General features: G+C 37.7%; 2 protein-coding genes across 5 annotated transcripts in view; both read right to left on the bottom strand.

Annotated features, from left to right (window-relative positions):
• Nucleotides 1-22: 22 nt before the first annotated feature.
• prkcsh (PRKCSH beta subunit of glucosidase II) lies at nt 23-12,247 on the bottom strand. Of its 3 annotated transcripts, none has more exons than XM_065253473.1 (18): nt 12,158-12,247; nt 11,648-11,774; nt 11,426-11,542; nt 10,629-10,724; nt 10,486-10,543; nt 8,988-9,105; nt 8,771-8,900; nt 8,436-8,520; nt 8,272-8,350; nt 8,081-8,164; nt 7,589-7,744; nt 4,620-4,710; nt 4,434-4,503; nt 4,051-4,140; nt 3,874-3,948; nt 3,554-3,653; nt 3,302-3,468; nt 23-226 (listed from the first exon to the last, which is right to left on the bottom strand). In XM_065253473.1, exons 2-17 carry the CDS (start codon nt 11,739-11,741, stop codon nt 3,322-3,324), a joined length of 1,590 nt encoding a protein of 529 aa, XP_065109545.1. In that variant the 5' UTR covers nt 11,742-11,774; nt 12,158-12,247; the 3' UTR covers nt 23-226; nt 3,302-3,321. The 3 variants fall into 3 exon arrangements, with proteins under 3 accessions (XP_065109545.1, XP_065109471.1, XP_065109621.1); XM_065253399.1 differs by having other exon boundaries at nt 12,162-12,237; XM_065253549.2 differs by lacking the exon at nt 12,158-12,247 and adding an exon at nt 12,024-12,044.
• Nucleotides 12,248-13,399: 1,152 nt separating this feature from the next.
• pde4a (phosphodiesterase 4A, cAMP-specific) overlaps nt 13,400-18,647 on the bottom strand; it is a 78,415-nt gene continuing 73,167 nt past the window's right edge. For both annotated transcript variants that reach the window (XM_065253241.2, XM_065253331.2), the window contains 4 exons: nt 17,564-17,718; nt 17,351-17,473; nt 17,059-17,241; nt 13,400-16,964 (listed from right to left, as the gene is read on the bottom strand). In XM_065253241.2, the coding sequence (XP_065109313.1) occupies nt 16,497-16,964; nt 17,059-17,241; nt 17,351-17,473; nt 17,564-17,718 (929 nt within the window). In that variant the 3' untranslated portion in view covers nt 13,400-16,496. The remainder of the gene's footprint in view (nt 16,965-17,058; nt 17,242-17,350; nt 17,474-17,563; nt 17,719-18,647) is intronic.

The following is an 18,647-nucleotide window of genomic DNA, read 5'->3' as shown; positions in this document are numbered from 1 at the left end:
AACAAATTACAACACAATAAAATTTCACTGTAAAGCTGAATTTATTTTAACATTATCCATGGAATGTGAGAAGATAAGATCTTACTTCATTAATAAAAACCAACAAACAAACAAACAAAAACATTTCAGTTAATAATCTCTGTGCTTCTAGCTGACAATAAACTAATGGAGGAAGAAGATCCCAAACATTTAACAGGAAAGGAAAGTAATGTTCCCATGGACCAACCTAAGAATCGAGAGAAAAAAAAACAATGTTAGGAATATGTGGATATCATTCACATATTAAAGCATTTTGAAATGTTGCACTTTGTGAACATAAACCGATGATTCTGCACTAATATGGCTAGAAAAGCAATTTGCGTGCTGGGTTCATTGTAATTTAAATCATCGGAGTTCAAAGAAACTGTAAGAAAGACAGCGGCTTTTAGGAAAAACCTCAGACAAAAGATAACCTAGTTTAATAAATATCCAAGATGCCTTCAGTAGAAATATAAATGTGCACACATATTTATATTGACAGAACACTAATGTTGATAAATACGAGTTGGTAGAATGCAACACAAGAACAAAGGAACGTTACACTATATCTATCCAATGTATGAAAGTCTTATTTATTCAACAAGGACAAATGAAATATATTAGCATTCGGCAGTATTTTTGCATTATAATAATTATATAAATATTTATCAGTTAAAGGCGGGGTGCATTATCTCTAAAGGCCAATGTTGACATTTGAAATTATTACCTAAACAAACACACCCCTATACCCCAATAGAATCTGGACCTTCTTTTGAAAGATCCGCTCCACACATAAGCACAACAATGTCGGTTAGTAGACACGCCCCTTACTGCTGATTGGCTACAAGTGTGTTTTGGTACACTGCACCGACTCCCTTTTCCAAAAATCATGATTTCAAAAATCATGCACCCCGCCTTTAAGTGATGTTGTATATTTTTAATAGGCCCTTAAACTTTTCAATTATGTAAACACTTCACAGTAAGGTTCCATTAGTTAAAGGAATATTAAATTTTCTTAAAAGAAAAATCCAGGTAATTTACTCACCACCATGTCATCCAAAATGTTGATGTCTTTCTTTGTTCAGTCGAGAAGAAATTATGTTTTTTGAGGAAAACATTGCAGGATTTTTCTCTTTTTAATGGACTTTAATAGAGCCCAACATTTAACACTTAACACAGTTTCAAAGGACTATAAACATTCCCAAACGAGGCATAAGGGTCTTATCTAGCAAAACGATTGTCATTTTTGACAAGAAAAATAAAAAATATGCACTTTTAAACCACAATTTCTTGTCTAGGTCCTTTCCTGCGTGACCTAATGTAAATGCGTAGTGACGTAGAGAGGTCACATGTTACATACATGAAACGCACATTTGCGGACCATTGTAAACAATAAACTGCCACAAAGACATTAATTAGTATCAGTTGACATACAACAACGTCAGAACGGTCCTCTTTCTCAACACTTGTAAACACTGGAGCGTAGTTTCGCGTTCGTCCTCTGTGACCTCTTGACGTCATGACGTATTGCGTGGGGTCACGCTGGCACATCCCTACCGGATCTAGACGAGAAGTTGTGATTTAAAAGTGCATATTTTTAATTTTTCTTGTCAAAAATGACAATCGTTTTGCTAGATAAGACCCTTATGCCTCGTTTGGGATCGTTTATAGTCCTTTGAAACTCCGTTGAAAAAAACTGTTAAGTGTTGAGTTAAGTATTAAATTTTGGGCTCTATTAAAATCCATTAAAATGAAAAAAATCCTGCAATGTTTTCCTCAAAAAATAATTTCTTCTCGACTGAACAAAGGAAGACATCACTATTTTGGATGACATGGTGGTGAGTAAATTATCTGGATTTTTTTTTAAGAAAATGGACTAATCCTTTAATGGATTATCTACCATGCACTTACAATGATCAATATATTTTTTCAGCTTATCTTGATCTTTGTTAATGCTAATATTAATACAATAAAGCTAGAAGTGAATTGGTATTTATACATATGCAAGGGACGCAAATTTTGTCATCTGCCGGATTTTTGTAACCGCTCGTACTTTGTATGCGTATGTTGCGCATGCGCGTACAGAAGAGTGTAGTATGAAGCCCAGGAGATGCATTGCATTTTGTCATTATGCGAATGTGTTGAACGTCTGTGTACAAGTACGAGTCAATTTATGCTTAACTATGCCTTGCAAGGCTGTGCGTTTGACCGTGCGTTTACATTTGCATACACAAAAAAACTATACTCTGGGCTTAAAGGGGGCATATTAGGAAAATCTGACTTTTTCCATGTTTAAGTGCTATAATTGGGTCCCTAGTGCTTTTATCAACCTAAAATGGGAGAAAGATCAACACAGTAACTTAGTTTTGGTTAACCATTTCTCCAAGCACGTGAAAAAATAGGTAATTGAAATTTGTCTCCCCTTGTGATGTCAGAAGGGGTAATACCGCCCCTTAATCTGCACCATCTAACCACTACACTGCTACACATTTGCATTTAATGGGACACACCCAAAAACAGCACTTTTTTGCTTACACCTACAAAGTGGCAATTTTAACATGTTATAATAAATTATCTATTTGGTAATTTGAGCTTAAACTACACATACGCACCTCTGATGACCCCAAATAAATTTTTTTACATTTTAAAAAGTCTTGTGAAATGTCCCCTTTAAGGCAAAAACTAATTTTGCAGGTGCAATTTAAAATGTATTTGTAAATGCTTAAAATGAAAATGCTGCAGACGAATTCTTCATTGCTGGTTCATGTTACCTACCGTACTTTCCGGACTATAAGCCGCATCATTCAAAAATGCGTCATTAAGATGAAATAACATATATAAGTCACAGTGGACTATCCGTCGCGTTTATTTAGAAAATTATTTCACAAAATCCAAGCCGAAGAACAGACATTTAATCTGGAAAGGAAAGTTATTCAACTAAACAATAGCAGAAAGAACAGCAGGCTGAATATATGTTTGTACGTTTAAGTAATATTATCAGTTATTTAAACGATAAACTATAGCATACAGAATATAAATTATTTAAATACAGAAGCAGCATATGGCGGACTCTCGCGACTGTAAACGGTCATAATGTTGTCTTTTGCCTCATAAATGTCCAAATTTATTCATACTGACTTACAAGGCGCACCTGACTAGAAGATGCAGCACCAGCCAAGCTATGAAAAAAACGCAGCTTATAGACCGAAAAATACGGTAAGTTAATAATACAACGTTACTGTAATTCAAATGTGTATGTACGGTACTGTTTGTCACTGCACACCATGCATTGTTGAGCAGAATCTACAGCTCCAAGTGAGCATGTGCTGAAGGATCAACACTGGCCGCCTCTTGGCAAACAGCAGGCGTAGTAAATTCCATTAGGTATTCGCAGCGACTCGGCTCCGAGGTGGAGGTCACCACAGTCTCCTTTCCACAAGTCAGCTTCACCTGACACACAAAGACACACTTTAGCACAAAATCAACCACCCAGTATAAAAAAGCAGTGGAAGCGATGAAAGATATCGGCACTTACTGTAGTTGATCTGCTTGGACCTTGCCAGCATCCGGTGCCATGCTCGTACTTCATCACCAAGTATTTATTATTTTCAGGCCCTGACCAACTTCCCCATGATCTGTAAACATAAGCATCTTCTATTAAGGACTGTCAGTAACGTTACCATCATGACAAGACATTAGAAAGGCTTCCCAACTAAAAAAACAGCCCAAACCAGCATGGCTAACTGGTCTTGCTGATTTAACTGAACATGAAAAGCCCCATCAATCCATAAAAACAAACCAGCTTAGGCTAGTTTAATCTGTTTTCGTATACAGCAGGTTTGCCATGCCTCTTACCCAAGGTTGGTCTCTGAACCTCCGTACTTGGGTTTCTGTGAAACCCGATTAAAAGGACACAGTCTGTAGATGTACCTGAAGGCAAACACAACATATTTTATGAAACAAAGTACAAGCCGCACAGAAAATATTTCTAAACAACCAAAGCTTTTCAAATCCAATGTCGTTTTCACTTACTCGCTAGTGGAAAGTTCATAGCACTGGCTGTACATGTAGGTGAACTCAGCATCAGGGCCGAAATCAAAGGACAGCTCTTTTTCGATATTTCTGAGATGCAGAGTACAAACAGAGCTCATCAGAGTTTGCATTGCGTCAAAGAGCGCTACCAATTCAACACAGACGGTGCATTGCAAGGACGTATAGAAAAAACTTAAGTGTTTGCAGAATTGATAAACTAAAACTTTGTAACTTGCAATGCAATGCATAGTAACAGTCATCCGTTGGTCAATGAGGTCAATAAACTGATTCGTCCCTTTTTAGACTCCATTTCCGTCAATCTGGACTAGCACTGGACTATGTACTTAGCTTCCAGAAAACTGTGGTGATGGTATTGAACGAACCTGATCTGATCGTCCACTTCCCGAAGAGCTTTCTCAGACTCTTCAAAGTCATCTCTAGCCTTCTGAGCAGCTATGAACAAGAGAAACAGTCAGGTCAATAAAAAAACATCTGACTAAAAATAATTAAATACAATCCTGTTTCACTGCAGCATGTGGTCATATGGTCTCTGAAGGACTGAAACACACCGTCAATAAGGGCCTGAGTTTCCGCGTCATAAGGAGGCATGGCTTCCTCATCTTCATGACTCTTCTCTGAAGACTTAATGCTGGGTGGAGCCTGTATAACACAGAGCAACTCTTATAGTGTATAAAGATAAGCCCTACACCCACATTACCGCTACAGACATTTTTTAATATTCCAACACCTCCCCTTCTTCTCCGTTGGGTGACTCCTCTACTGGGGCTCACAAGATAGTAAAGTGTCAATCAAAACTTACAAAATAGTAGGTCATCCAGGAACCTTCACCAACTGTATTACTAATACTGTGAATTCGGACATACTACTTAAAGGAACAGTATGTAGGATTGTGGCCAAAACTGGTATTGCACCAACAAAACTTGTGGCTAAAACTGGTACTGCAATCACCCAACTGGTGGCCAATACACAACATGACAACATAAACATCAGTTGAGGGCTGCAACTCCATTTTTTAAATGACAATATCCTGGCAGGACTGCTGTTGCCAGTGATATAAGTATTTGAAATGAAAATGATTTCTTAATGTCTAGTGACATATCAGGGCCATTTTATGATTAATTGATATAAATTTCTTGCATACTGTTCCTTTAACTCGCCTATTGCTTTTCACCTACTATGTAGTATGGAAGTAGGCGGTTTCGGACACAGTGATAATCTTAAAACTGAACACAATGTGCTTTAATCAGATATTATACTACAATTTCTCTAGGCTTTTTACACTGCTGTTCATGATATAATTGCAGTTTTTTTATGTAATGTAACACTCCTGCTCTTGTATTTATTTCTTCTTTTAAGGGGTTCCATTTCCATTTAAGATGAAAAGTTTAATTTGAAAAAAAAAAAGTTTAATTTGACGCCTGTTATGTGCAATAGTCAAAGAAAAAGTATACACCATTACATTAAATTATAATTTATTTATGAAAACAAAAAAAATTGCAATATAACTATATATTCTATTCTACATACTGTCACACTTTATATTAGGTGTATTGGATTAGTATTTACCTACATATTTTTGTCAGTGAATTTTTGTCAAAATTCGAAAATCTTTAAAAATCTTTTTTTTTAACCATGCATCAGGTGGCATATAGTGTATTAATGTTAATTTTATGCAATAAAAAAATCACATTTGCACCATTTGAAAAAAGTTAAGACTGAATGGACCCAAAAATGTCAAATGGTGTAACCGCCAATTGTGGCAAAGACTGGGAAATATTAAATATTTGATCCACCTTGATGGCATGTAAGGGTAATCATAAAAAAATCATATTTAAATATCATTTTATTAGTTATTTCTAAATGTCAATTTTACTATTCTTTATATTTGTCCTGACATACCGGTATGCTGAAAACAGCTGTTTTCTAAATAATCTTTAACAAATTATGTAAAAATGTATGTAAAAAACATATTACACCAAATTAGATGATTATATTTTATTCCACATTTTTTATAAATATTTATGTTTTCATAAAAAAAAAACTTTTTTGTTACACCTGTTGACACAGAACGGTTATACAACATTGACATTTTTGCAATTATCCCACAAATATTCTTTCAAAATGAAATAAAACCAAAAATTTTAGCCTTGGTCCTAAAAAAAAAGACACTGTATGCAAGTAATCTGCAAATTTATTTTGAAATTTTAACCCTTTACATTTAATTGAACCATACGGACACAAAATAATTAACGTCACGTCATTGACCCATCTGCATGTAACCATATGCTTGATCCTCCACCTAACACTAACCCTTAAAGGAATATTCAATTTTCTTTAAAAAAAATCCAGATAATTTACTCACCACCATGTCATCCAAAATATTGAGGTCTTCCTTTGTTCAGTCGAGAAGAAATTATGTTTTTTGAGGAAAACATTGCAGGATTTTTCTAATTTTAATGGACTTTAACAGAGCCCAACATTTAATACTTAACTCAACACTTGACAGTTTTTTCAACGGAGTTTCAATGGACTCTAAACGATCCCAAACGAGGCATAAGGGTCTTATCTAGCAAAACGATTGTCATTTTGACAAGAAAAATAACAAATATGCACTTTTAACCACAACTTCTTGTCTAGGTCCGGTCCTGTGATGCGCCAGCGTGACCTCACGCAATACGTCATGACGTCAAGAGGTCACAGAGGACCAACGCGAAACTCCGCCCCAGTGTGTACAAGCATCTTGAAAGAGGACCGTTCCTACGTTGTTGTATGTCAACTGATACTAATTAATGTCTTTGTGTCAGTTTATTGTTTACAATGATCCGCAAATGTGTGTTTTATATATGTAACACGTGACCTCCCTACGTCACTACGCATTTACGTTAGGTCACGCAGGAAAGGACCTAGACAAGAAGTTGTGGTTTTTTATTTTTCTTGTCAAAAATGAAAATCACTTTGCTAGATAAGACCCTTATGCCTCGTTTGGGATCGTTTATAGTCCTTTGAAACTCTGTTGAAAAAAACTGTTACGTGTTGAGTTAAGTGTTAAATGTTGGGCTCTATTAAAGTCCATTAAAATAAGAAAAATCCTGCAATGTTTTCCTCAAAAAACATAATTTCTTCTCGACTGAACAAAGAAAGACATCAACATTTTGGATAACATGGTGGTGAGTAAATTATCTGGATTTTTCTTTTAAGAAAATTTAATATTCCTTTAACCTTAAACCTACTCTGACCAACATGCATGTACAGAATAAGATTAATGTATAAAAATAATTTTTTCTAATGCAAGTACACACTAGTTAAAGACACCAAATATAAAGTGGACCTCTGTAGACTATACATTTAATAATTGTCCGGTTTCTATGGCTTCTTTCCTTTGTTTTTAATATAAAGCTGCTTTGAAACAATGCAGCACTACATACATAAACTGGACTTGATTTGGGCACATGCAACAAGCACAGACGTTAGAGGTTTTATGCTGTCATCAGGTTTATCATGTGTTATACCCTCCTACCTTATCATCCTCTTCACGATAATCATCGTCATCCTCCTCCTCCTCTTCTTCATCGGAGACATCCTCCTCTGGGTACGGCTCAGAGTCGTTATCTACATTTGGCTCTTTCGCCTCTTCTTGAGGTGTTTCCACTGGGGCAGGCTCCACAGGCTGGGACTAAAAGAAATGCACATGTTAACTGACCATTTCTGTTCAAGCAAAGGACAGCAAAACAATCTTTGTACAAAATATAGCTTTAATTTAAAAACAAAATACATGTGAAAGTTGTAAATGTTACAAACAAGGTCAAAATAAATATTTACCATTTATTTTATATGATGTGCATTTTATATGAAGCAATTGCAACTGTTTTTAAAATTTAACACATCCCTTACTGCACCAAAACGGATAGCTTTGGATGATGATAAAAGTTCCAGTTGTTTCCCATTAACACAAAGTAGGGAGCCATGCAAGACACTGCATATATGATATGTCTGTTTCTTCTCTACTGACCTCTGTGTGGTATTTGTCTTTAATGTTGGACCAAATACTCTCAAATGCTGATGTGTCCACTTGGTCAGCTCCTCCCATCAGTCCCTAAGTAAAACACAAATCACTGAGCATCACTGAATACCCACACAAAGCCACATACGGTTTTATATCCGAGTGCATTCTGACCGAGAAGAGATTCAATGCGAAAGTACCTGAGCTTCAGTTTCAGTTAATGTGCCATCAGCATCCGGGTCCAATTCTGCATGGGACTGAAGCTCAGAAACAGACACGCTGACACAGACACAACACAGCATTATTTTATGTATTCCCCATGTAAACAATCACAGGGGTAAACATGCACGAGTGCAATACTTACACGCCATCTGCATTGTCATCCAGCTCCAAGAAAGCCTCTGCCATTTTTGCTTTATCTTTCTCCAGACGAATAGCTGCCTTTTGTTCTGGAATTTAGATGTTTGCATGTGAATTTCAGTATATGTAACGTTAAGGAGTACTGTGAATGTTTGCTGGCTGCGTACGAAAACATAGACGTGATAGATATGTACTGTTTCTCTTTTTATCCAATCAATATTTACTAAACACTATAAGCTTACTAAGGTAAACCATCACTTTTGTTGGCATGATGCTGTGGATTCAGTAGTGATAAACAGGAGATTTGACTACTTGAGCAGTAAAAAAAGCTGCACTCACCTTCCCAGGCCTTGAGGTGGCGCTCTTTAGCTTCCTTCTCAGGTTCCTCTGCTGTCTCTTTAATGGTCCTCATTGCTTCAACTTTCTCCTCTAGCTGTTTCTTATTTTCCTGTATTTCAGTCAGTTTACCCTGCACAAGATGCATGCCATTTTACCAAAACTTATAGAGACAAAACAGAATGATACAAAGCAAATCTTCCGATGTCTCTTTCTCTACCTGCTTTTCTTGGTGTCCCCTCTTGGCCTCCTCAATGAGCTGCTGTTTCAGCAGAAACCCCTCTTTGGTGATCTCAGCCATCTGCTGAAGTACTTCCCTCTCTTTACGTCCCAATTCCCTGAGAAGCAATTAAAGGTGCCAAAGAATGCATTAAAATAATATGTTAAATTGTTCTTTGATATTTACATAAAAGGTATGTAACTTTTTTTAAGTGCAAAATTTTCCAGAAACTTTTTAACTTGTCCATTTACAACCCTGGGATTTGTCCTTTAAATTAAATTATTATTCATGACCCTTTCAAAAAATAGACAATGTCGAGCTATGCTTTGATCGCTCTGCTTTGCTCTAAGGCTCATGCCAGTAGCTCATATTAGTAAACAGACCTTACATGTTTGAGCCTGTATCAGGCTGCATTTACAAGTCTTAATGCACAGATCTTTTGACCATATCCGATTTTTTGTCCTTCCTGTTTACACATACTTTAGACACGCCTCAATGTCCATGTTTACATAAAACTCCCTCCCAGACATGATGCTAGCTTAACTGCGTATAGTTTTAGCTACCTAGCGTTAATATCATCATCATTTATTTAAAGAAAAGCCCAAAATGATAACCTTTGGCATCATCGTCATCCACATTCATACTTCATATTCAAGCTGAATCGGATGTGTGTGTGTGTGTGTTTAGACGCAGTTCGGATGTCTGGATATCGGATATATATCCGAAAAAAATCCACATTTTGGAAGTGGCTCAGATGCGATAGAAAAAAATCGGATCTCGGTAAGTTTTTGTGTTGATGTGCAGCAATTTCCGATCTGTGTCAGATGCGAGCACTAAATCCGATATTTTTGTGACAGTGTAAATGCACCCTCAAACGAAAATACAAAAAAGAAAATTTTTTTATGAACAACTAATTGTTTGAATATTGTTAATCGATGTATCTGAGTTATAAGTTTGTGTTTTATTTTTTCAGTATGGACCTGCAAAACTGTAGTCAGTAGTAAAACTCCAGCCTATGCTTCAGCCTAGCATATAGCATTAATTAGCATGTAACGCTAACTATGTTTTTTATTATTTTAACAACTTTGTAATTCATTTAATGTTGGGGCGTACATCTTATCTGTAACATCACAGTCTGTGTTATGTTAAGATTGGTCTGTTTTTCAAAACTCTTTTGCGAGCACAAGGTTCACATAAAAATGAGGGATAAAACACATTTGAGGCTCATGATATGTCATCGCCAGCTCTTATTATTCATCTATGCCTAGCAAAATATAGCTTTGTATTATATTGGCACCTTTAAAATTGAGATGTTGCTTTTATCACCGGATTAGAAAGAAAAGCACAAGTAAAACTGAATAGGGTCAGACATGAAAAATTTATCACTGTAACCTGTGGGTACCATTATACTATAACTAAGTCGTTGTTTTTTTGCAAACACATATATAAAAGGCAGTAATGTGCTTTTCACAGCTAGGCAATTTTAAACAGAACTCACTTGCAAGTGTTTTCACATTTGGCTCCGCTGTTGTACTCATCAGTAGTGTCGCAGCAATCTGCAAAGAAAAATATTTTGAATGCAATGCCATTATACTCATTAAACACTGCCAATGAAAATATACAGATGCTTGGTCATCTTACCACAGATGCCATCATTAATACGCGAGGATGGGATAAAAGTCGGCCTGTATCCAGCATTAGTGCAATGAAAGCTACCATTGGGACAAGCAGCAGTGCCTGGTGAAACATGTAAGCAAATAATGTAAATAAAGTAAACCGTATGACGTCATACCTCACTTTATAACCACATGTGTAAAGTCTGTGGATGTAACAAAAGCTAGAGCATTGTTTAACTTTTTTTTTATCTTTATCTTTATATACATTTATGTGTAGATAGATACTTGGTTTGGATTTGCTCTGTTAGCCATTTGTCATTACTTTTTATTTTATTTTAGTTAATGTTACTTTAAAATAAGACTTTAAGGATAATCATTTTACTGCTCTACTGAAAAGACCATCTAAGACCAGCCTAAGTTGGTTGGCTGGTTTAGCTGGTCTCCCTGCCTTGTTTTAGCTGGTTTAGCAGGTTGGTTTTAAAGAAAGTTGGCCACTTTTTTAGCTGGTCAGACTGGGACGTGCTGACCAACCATCTTGACCAGCTTTGTCATCTTAAACCAGTTACCCCCATCTTAAACCGGCCAAGTTTCCAGCGTGGCCAAGCTGATTTAAGCTTAAAAGTGTTCAAAACCCCTCTAAAACCAGCATACTACACCAGCTTAACCAGCTTTGCCAGGCCAGGAGACCAGCTTAGACTGGTTTTAGCTGGTCTTTTCAGCAGGCTGTTTATCCTTCAGATACAAAATAACTAGTAACTTACTTGAGTAGACTTTTTTAGGTTACATTATTTGTTTTCAATTATTATTAAGCTAATTTAGTACCTGGCTCATCTGAGCCATCTTTGCAGTCACAGTAGTCATCATTCACTCGGTCAAAAGGAATCGTCCGGGATCCATCTAGACAAGTAAAGGGCTTGTTTTCCTCATAAAACTGCCTCTCTTCATGTGTTCAGACACAAAGAAAAACAAAAAATGCAGTGTTTTTAAGAAATCACAGAAGAATGTTACATTTAAATAGGTGTAAATGAATTATGCAGACTTTACTTGATAATGGTACTCCTCGTGGCCGTTGAATTTCTACCGGTGTCCCCAGACTGACAGTGAATGCTAAAGTCAACAGCAGATGCACACAGCTCATGATGCCGCAGGTCAATGCACACTCACACGCGACCTTGGAGCACAAATACATGCACAATGCTTTGTCAAATTCAACACGAGAGTATATCTAATCCCTTATAACGTCGACTTTATAAATACACAACTCATTCCAAGAGTTTATAAAATAAGCAATGCTCAAATGCAAATAGTATCGAGGTTCGTTAACAGATTCGTAAAAATGTCTTAAGACACGCTCATCCTGGTTAATTCAATCTGAAATGGCCTCCGTACAGTCACCTGAATTGAATGCTGAAATAGTTACCGATTTTGCACAATCCGAGATTAAAAAACATACAGTATCAATGCAGTAAGTATAAACGTTTTGATAAAAGTCAAATAAACGAAAAGTGATATTAAAAAGAAGTGTAAAATATCAATGTAAAAGACAATCGGTACCTACTTCCGCAGTACGCGCTGACAGCAAATGTCACGTGACCCAGGCAGAGCGGTGCACTCATGTGATTGGTTGATTCGAGAGCATGTATGTGGCATTGTGGGTAATGTATTATCTTTACCACTTAATTGATTTCGAAGTTTTAACATAGTTGTGTATTTTGGAAAGGGTTTTTGTCATCATGTACTTTTGTATTTAAGTAACACCTTAACACAGGTATTTAGCCCACGTCAAACAATCTATATCAACGTTTAAAATCTGTCACAGGTGTGGAGGTGTGTGCAGCGGTACCGAGAAGACAACATCCTTAATTTTATTCTTATTTATATATGCATTAGTGTAGGTTAAGAAAAGCAAATTGTAATATTTATATCTTATCTGGGGTCAATTTAATAGAATATAGACTGAATATATTTAAATTGAACATTTTAGTTAGTCTAACGTTAGTTCTGGGCAACCTGGTATGGTGATTGATTTAACTAAATTTGCTTTAATTCAATAAGGTCAAAGGAAGAATGAGGACATGGATGAAAACAGGCTTGCCAAGGTAAAGGTGAGTGAGATAAGAGCAACAATTGAATAGTACCGACTTGTAGGGAAAACGCGAAACACCCACAAAATCCTCTTATTTAATACAATTTAAAAAGTTAATGTTAATGAACAGTTCACCCAAAACATTGTCATAGTTTATTTAATAATATTTCTAAAACCCCTACTGAAAAATCCAGCTAAGACCAGCATAAGCTGGTAGCTGGTTTAAGGTGGCAGTAGCTGGTTAAGGCTGGGCCTTCCAGCCTGGCAAAGCTGGTCAAGCTGGTGGGTCAGCTGGTCTTCCAGCCTGACCGGCTAAGTTCACCTAGACAACCCTTCTCTTATATCTCTTCATCTTAAAAAAGTGACCAAAATACAGCTAGACCAGCTTGCTACACCAGCAAAACCAGCTAATGCCAAGCTAGGAGACCAGCTTAAACCAGCTCATGAGCTTATGATGTTTTTTTAGTAGGGTACTAATGTAGTAGTTTGTCCACATAAAATCAGTCTGTAGGGGTCAGTAAAGCATCACTGTTTGAGCAACTGCAATTTTTTTTGTAAATGCCATATTTTCTATACAAGTTTTAAATAGTGTACTTAGTGCCAGAAGTGTGGAATGAACTACACAAACTAGCCTTATTACATGCAACACAGTCAATAATATAAGGGCACCATGTAAAAAAATGAAAGGATACAGATATTGTTGCATTTATTATAAAAATCATCCTTTATTTGTATTTTCAACACACTTTACAGTACTGAACAGTGAAAGAAAAAAAATATACTGGTTTATATATATATCTATATATATTTGTTTTTATATATATATAGCTGTTTGCTTATTAAATGCATTTTATTCACAAAATGACAACTTAGTTCTCTCAGCGGAAAACCTTTCATAAAAATAATATAATATAAATAACTTGGACACATTATACACATTACAGCAATATAATGTACAAATATTACAATCATTTTCCTGTGTTTTCTTTTTCATTTATATTATTACCATAACTTGTGAACAAGTAACATATTATTTAAAGCCCAGAGAATAACTTCATTTGAGTCTCATGAGGCATGACTTTAAAGTACAAAGAAAAACTGTTCTCAGATTAAGCCACGCCATCTTTCTGACTGTCAATTGGTCATTAACCTCACAGAAGTATTAAAAAATCCTATTAAAAGCCATTACAGTGCAGATTATTGACACGGAGTAGCAGATGTTGCTCAGTGCTTTAGCAGAAAATGGCACATAGGACCAAAAATGAAGATGTTTGGACCGAGCCATTTCAAGTTTCCACCCTGCGTCGCGCCATACAGCTCCGTTCAATACACAAATCAGTATATATCATACTATACGCCCTGATATCAGCCATCTCACAACCTACAGAAAAATAAAGTGCTGGTAAAGAACAAGTTTAGAGATGATGACCAATGATTAGTCTGTTTTCCAATACGATTCAAATATACACATTTAAAGGTGGTGAGATGGTTACAAAAATACCCCCTAAAAAAATGACAGGAGAAAGAAAGGGGACCGTGGGGGGGGGTGATTATGACAATCCACAATTCAACTACAATTCAGTACAACTAAAAGTGATTATTCGTGACAATGTTTGATTCTGAGAGATTTCAAATTTACAATTTAACATTACAGTATATACAAAACAAGCAGTGAATAGTCTACTATTTATAGTCGATAGTAGTTTTTTTTAAACCATTAAACCAGAATGATACAAAAATAAAAACTGTACACAAACTGTTCAAAGAAAACACTTGTTTTTCTTTTTGATATCCAAAAAGAATGGCAGCAAGGAATTAATTGTAATAATTTCTTAATAAGAAACAATTGCTACAGTGTCGTGTTAAAATGGCAAATATTATTTGTTAGCTTAGCGCTCACAACGTTAACATAAAGTCTCACAACAAAGCATTTTAAGGTAAGACAGGCAAATGTAGATGGGAATGTCATTGATTCACACAGATCGATCACATGACCCTGGGCTTTCCTTCTGCGGTCCGCTAATTAAAGTCATACTATCCCGTTACAGACACGTACGGCTATCACATACGAGTTTCTGCTTTGACATGCAAGCTACTGACCAGCAGAAACTAGCTTGTCATGTTTCAAAAGAGATGCTTGCGATCGCTTCCTCAAAATACAGCAACTATTCAACAAAAGAGAGATATGAGAGAGGCGATATTGCAGTTCTGACATCGACCTGAGAACTTGCTCTCATTTTCTTACTTCCTCTCTCTCTCTTTCATTAAAACATTGAAACTTGTGACAATAGGACACCAATAAAAGACGCCAGACATTAAATACATTAGAGCAATAGTTTCATTTAACAGATATGACCTGCTTTGTCCTTCTTCACTTCAACTTGCGAAAAAGACAACACATGTCTGTGCTGATGGTGCTATTGTGTATTCACAAACATTTAGCAAGGCATATAGACATGAAACAAATCCCCCGGGATATAATGTCAACGTCTTATTATTCCACAATGTGACAGGTAGAAATCCTGCAGTTGACATTAAGGCAAAAAAGCATCAAACTCAATATGGCTGCATGTGACTCCCTGCACATCTTTTCTATTACCGACCGTTCGTTCAACCTCTTTTCAAAACTCATCAGCTCATTCCTTTGGCAAAACATAATGTGGTGGATGTATTACCATTGCGAGTGGGTGAAGGTGAGAGAGTCTGTGCGTGCTGAAATTGAGGAGGCTCCGTTGCTTTCACAAATTTGGCAGGAATGGATAGAACGAAACAAAAAGAAGGCAAAACATATGTTTCCACGCGTCACATGGCTTATCCTCAGAAAGTGACTATCATTAATTATTCACACGGAAAGTGAGGGCCGTCTGTGAGCTATGACGCTGATAAATCCTAATCTAGGCCCCAAATGCTCGGTCAGCATGAACGCAGCCGAGGAAGACTGACAGACGAGAAGGAATTATCACAAAGACGATGCGAACGCTCCGTGCCCACGCAAACCATAAACAATGGAGATCGATTGCTTAAAAAGAGACAATCAAAAATGAAGACAAAAGCAGACACTCCTGTCCCACGATGCATTGCTTCACAACAGCTCCAGAGTTGAAGCTGGTGGTTCAGAAAGGCACACGGCCATCTCGCACTGGTAGCACTCCAGGGTAAAGGGAAAAAGGGGTTGAGACCCACAAACAAATCATGCCATGTCTTATCTCTCGCTTTTTGTGTTCTGAAATTGAGCAAAAGTCTCTTCGGTTTCACCAATCACACGATTTTCAAGGATTCGAGTCCCTGTTAAACACTGATGCTCCATTTTGAGATGGCTTTTTCCACAAAAAAAAAAACAGATTTCTTTCAGATCCAAGCCCCCTGAACACATACACAGACACACAGCTGTGTGTTTGCATGTACTTATTTTAGGTGTGTTACTCTTAACGTTTGTGTACTTATTGACTGATGTGTGTGTGTATGTGTGGAAATTCCAGAGTGCTACGCTGACTTAATGGCCCATTACAAACCCACCATAATTCTGCTTCTCCTTAAAGCCTCACCCTCTCCGTTGGGTAGACTCCAGCACCCACTCGAAATCTACAGTTGCTGTGTTAAATACTTCTCTGATATCAATATTGTTTTGTTCCCTTTTTGAAATTAAAAATGAAACGTCTTATTGGATCAGTACACAAGACATATTCTGTTCATGGTTTAGCGATCAGAAACAGAAGAGTCCTATGTGAATGATTAGGGACAGAGTTTTTAAAGTATGGCCTCTACTTAGCCCTCTGGGCCAGACGGCTGTCTTTTGAGTCTCGAGTATTACGTGTCATCAGTTGGAGACGACAGTTTCTCCTCCTCGACGGGGCTCTCGTCAGACTGTCTTTCGTCCTCCTCCTCGACTACTGACTGAACCTGCAGTCGCCTCCTCCCCGACCTCTCCACCGCTACATCCTCCCCATCCTCCATGATTTCTTCTGGCTCGTCATCCTCTGCTTCATCATCTTCCTTCTTTTCCTCCTTATCGCTGTTGCTTATGTGGTTATGATTGGCAGTCCCGTCTTCCTGTGCCGTCTCTCCCTCCAGGGTGAGCTCAAACTGGAATTTGTTCGCGCAGGATTCGAGCGCGTTATCTGGGCCGTCGGGTGGTGGCGATGGGCTCTGCGGGATGGTGCTTTGGTACCAGTCCCGGTTGTCCTCGAGGGTGTCCAAAATTTCCTGAGCGTCAGGGTGGACCAGGTCCCCCCAGGTTTCCCACAGGGGATGCACAATATAATCAATAAAGCCCACCTAAATAAGGAAATATACAGAGACAGATTAGGAGATAAGAACATTTTAATGCTTGAGAATTGATATTTACACATTTCCGTGTGGGTGTTCGTACCTGACTCTTCTCGACGGATGCTGTGTGTTTGTCACACATGGGGCTTATTTCCATCCCACGCTCTCGTTCTTTATCGCCCTGCCGGAAGAACTCCTCCATAATGCGCTCAGTCCACTGCCTGTATACTGCCAGGGGTTTGGTCGGGTTACTAAGGTCAGCACAGTGCACCATGTTCCTCAGGACCTACACACACAGTTGTTTGTAAGACGTTACATCTTATTTCTGTTGCCATTTCCATATTAGTTGTAAACCTTTTTATGTAACAAAGAAATGCATATTTGTTGGTAATTACCTGTATTCGGTCATTATAATGATCCAACATCAACACTCCAGAGCTGGTCACTTTCTTGGTCTCCACCATTGTCTTCAGATCTGCCAGTAAGCTCATATGCTTTGACATGTCTGTCGCCAAAACCTGAGAAGACAAGGAGGACCATTAACTCGTAGGCCTTAAGAAATAGACACTGAGGCGACCAATCAGAACGCAGCGTGTACAGCAGCTCACCATGTCAATGACCAGTTTTCGTAGACTCTGCCGCTGTCGTTTGGTGAGGTTCTGAAAGATGTCACAGTTCTCCTCATGCAGAAGCTTAAATCCTACAGCCAGATGATGGTTCTCCAGCACAGACTCATCATTGTACATTAATGCCAGTTCTGAGTCTGTAAAACAGAGCAGACGAGGCTATTGCTAGGCTTTGTGCTTCGCTTGACCTCTTCTCAAGATGCAAACCAAAGACAAGAATTATATTTTGTTATATAAGATGTCATCACACTTTAATGAACATCATGCAAGTTTCAGAACTGAAAACATCCTCGTTACTGATATATATATATATTTTCATGAACGTGCCAATGTGTGATGTTGTAGAGATTTTAATCACCACCTCCAAAATCAAAATGCAACGACTACTTTTGTAGCCCCGCCCACAGGTTCACGTTACATGTGGGGACCAGGGGTGAAGCAAACCGTATGCAGTGTCTCAACAATCAGAAACGGAGCATTTCTCCAGGTTTCAAAGCCAGGTTACAAAATAGCCTATTACTTGTTGCTTTTGATGTTTTTGATTGTAAAAACTACGCAAATTTCATAAGTAGACCTCAGGCAACAGTAGTGTTGGGCGATATGCCTCATTTTGAGATCGTCCTATCGTCAGCCTGTAAGATCGACGATACACGATAGTACCGGGGGCGGGGCAGTTGTTTACTCAATCATTAATTTGTTCATTTTTGTACTCATTTATGACATGGCACTTGATTGGTGGACAAAAAAGAAGCAAAGGCAACCCTGTCATGACCGCAACCTTCTTAAAACTGATGCCAATTAATCTAACCCTAACCCTAATCTGCGTTAGTTTGTTTATACTCGCGTTTTGGTCCGCATCCACTGATCGCCCGTCTCAACAAACGTCTAATCTCTTTCGCGAAAAGTGAAGCCCACAAACCCTCTCATGCGAGGAAAAGCATGCACTGCGCCTGTTAATGTGAAACTATGATGATGATAATAATAATAACCATCGGCAACTATGGTCATGAAAGCCTGCTACTGACGATCATTGATACATGATATTATCGTCTATCAGCACAACCCT

This window comes from Paramisgurnus dabryanus, chromosome 3 (assembly GCF_030506205.2).
Source record: "Paramisgurnus dabryanus chromosome 3, PD_genome_1.1, whole genome shotgun sequence".
NCBI classification, from domain to species: domain Eukaryota; kingdom Metazoa; phylum Chordata; class Actinopteri; order Cypriniformes; family Cobitidae; genus Paramisgurnus; species Paramisgurnus dabryanus.
This window is presented reverse-complemented; position numbering and strand designations above follow the sequence as displayed.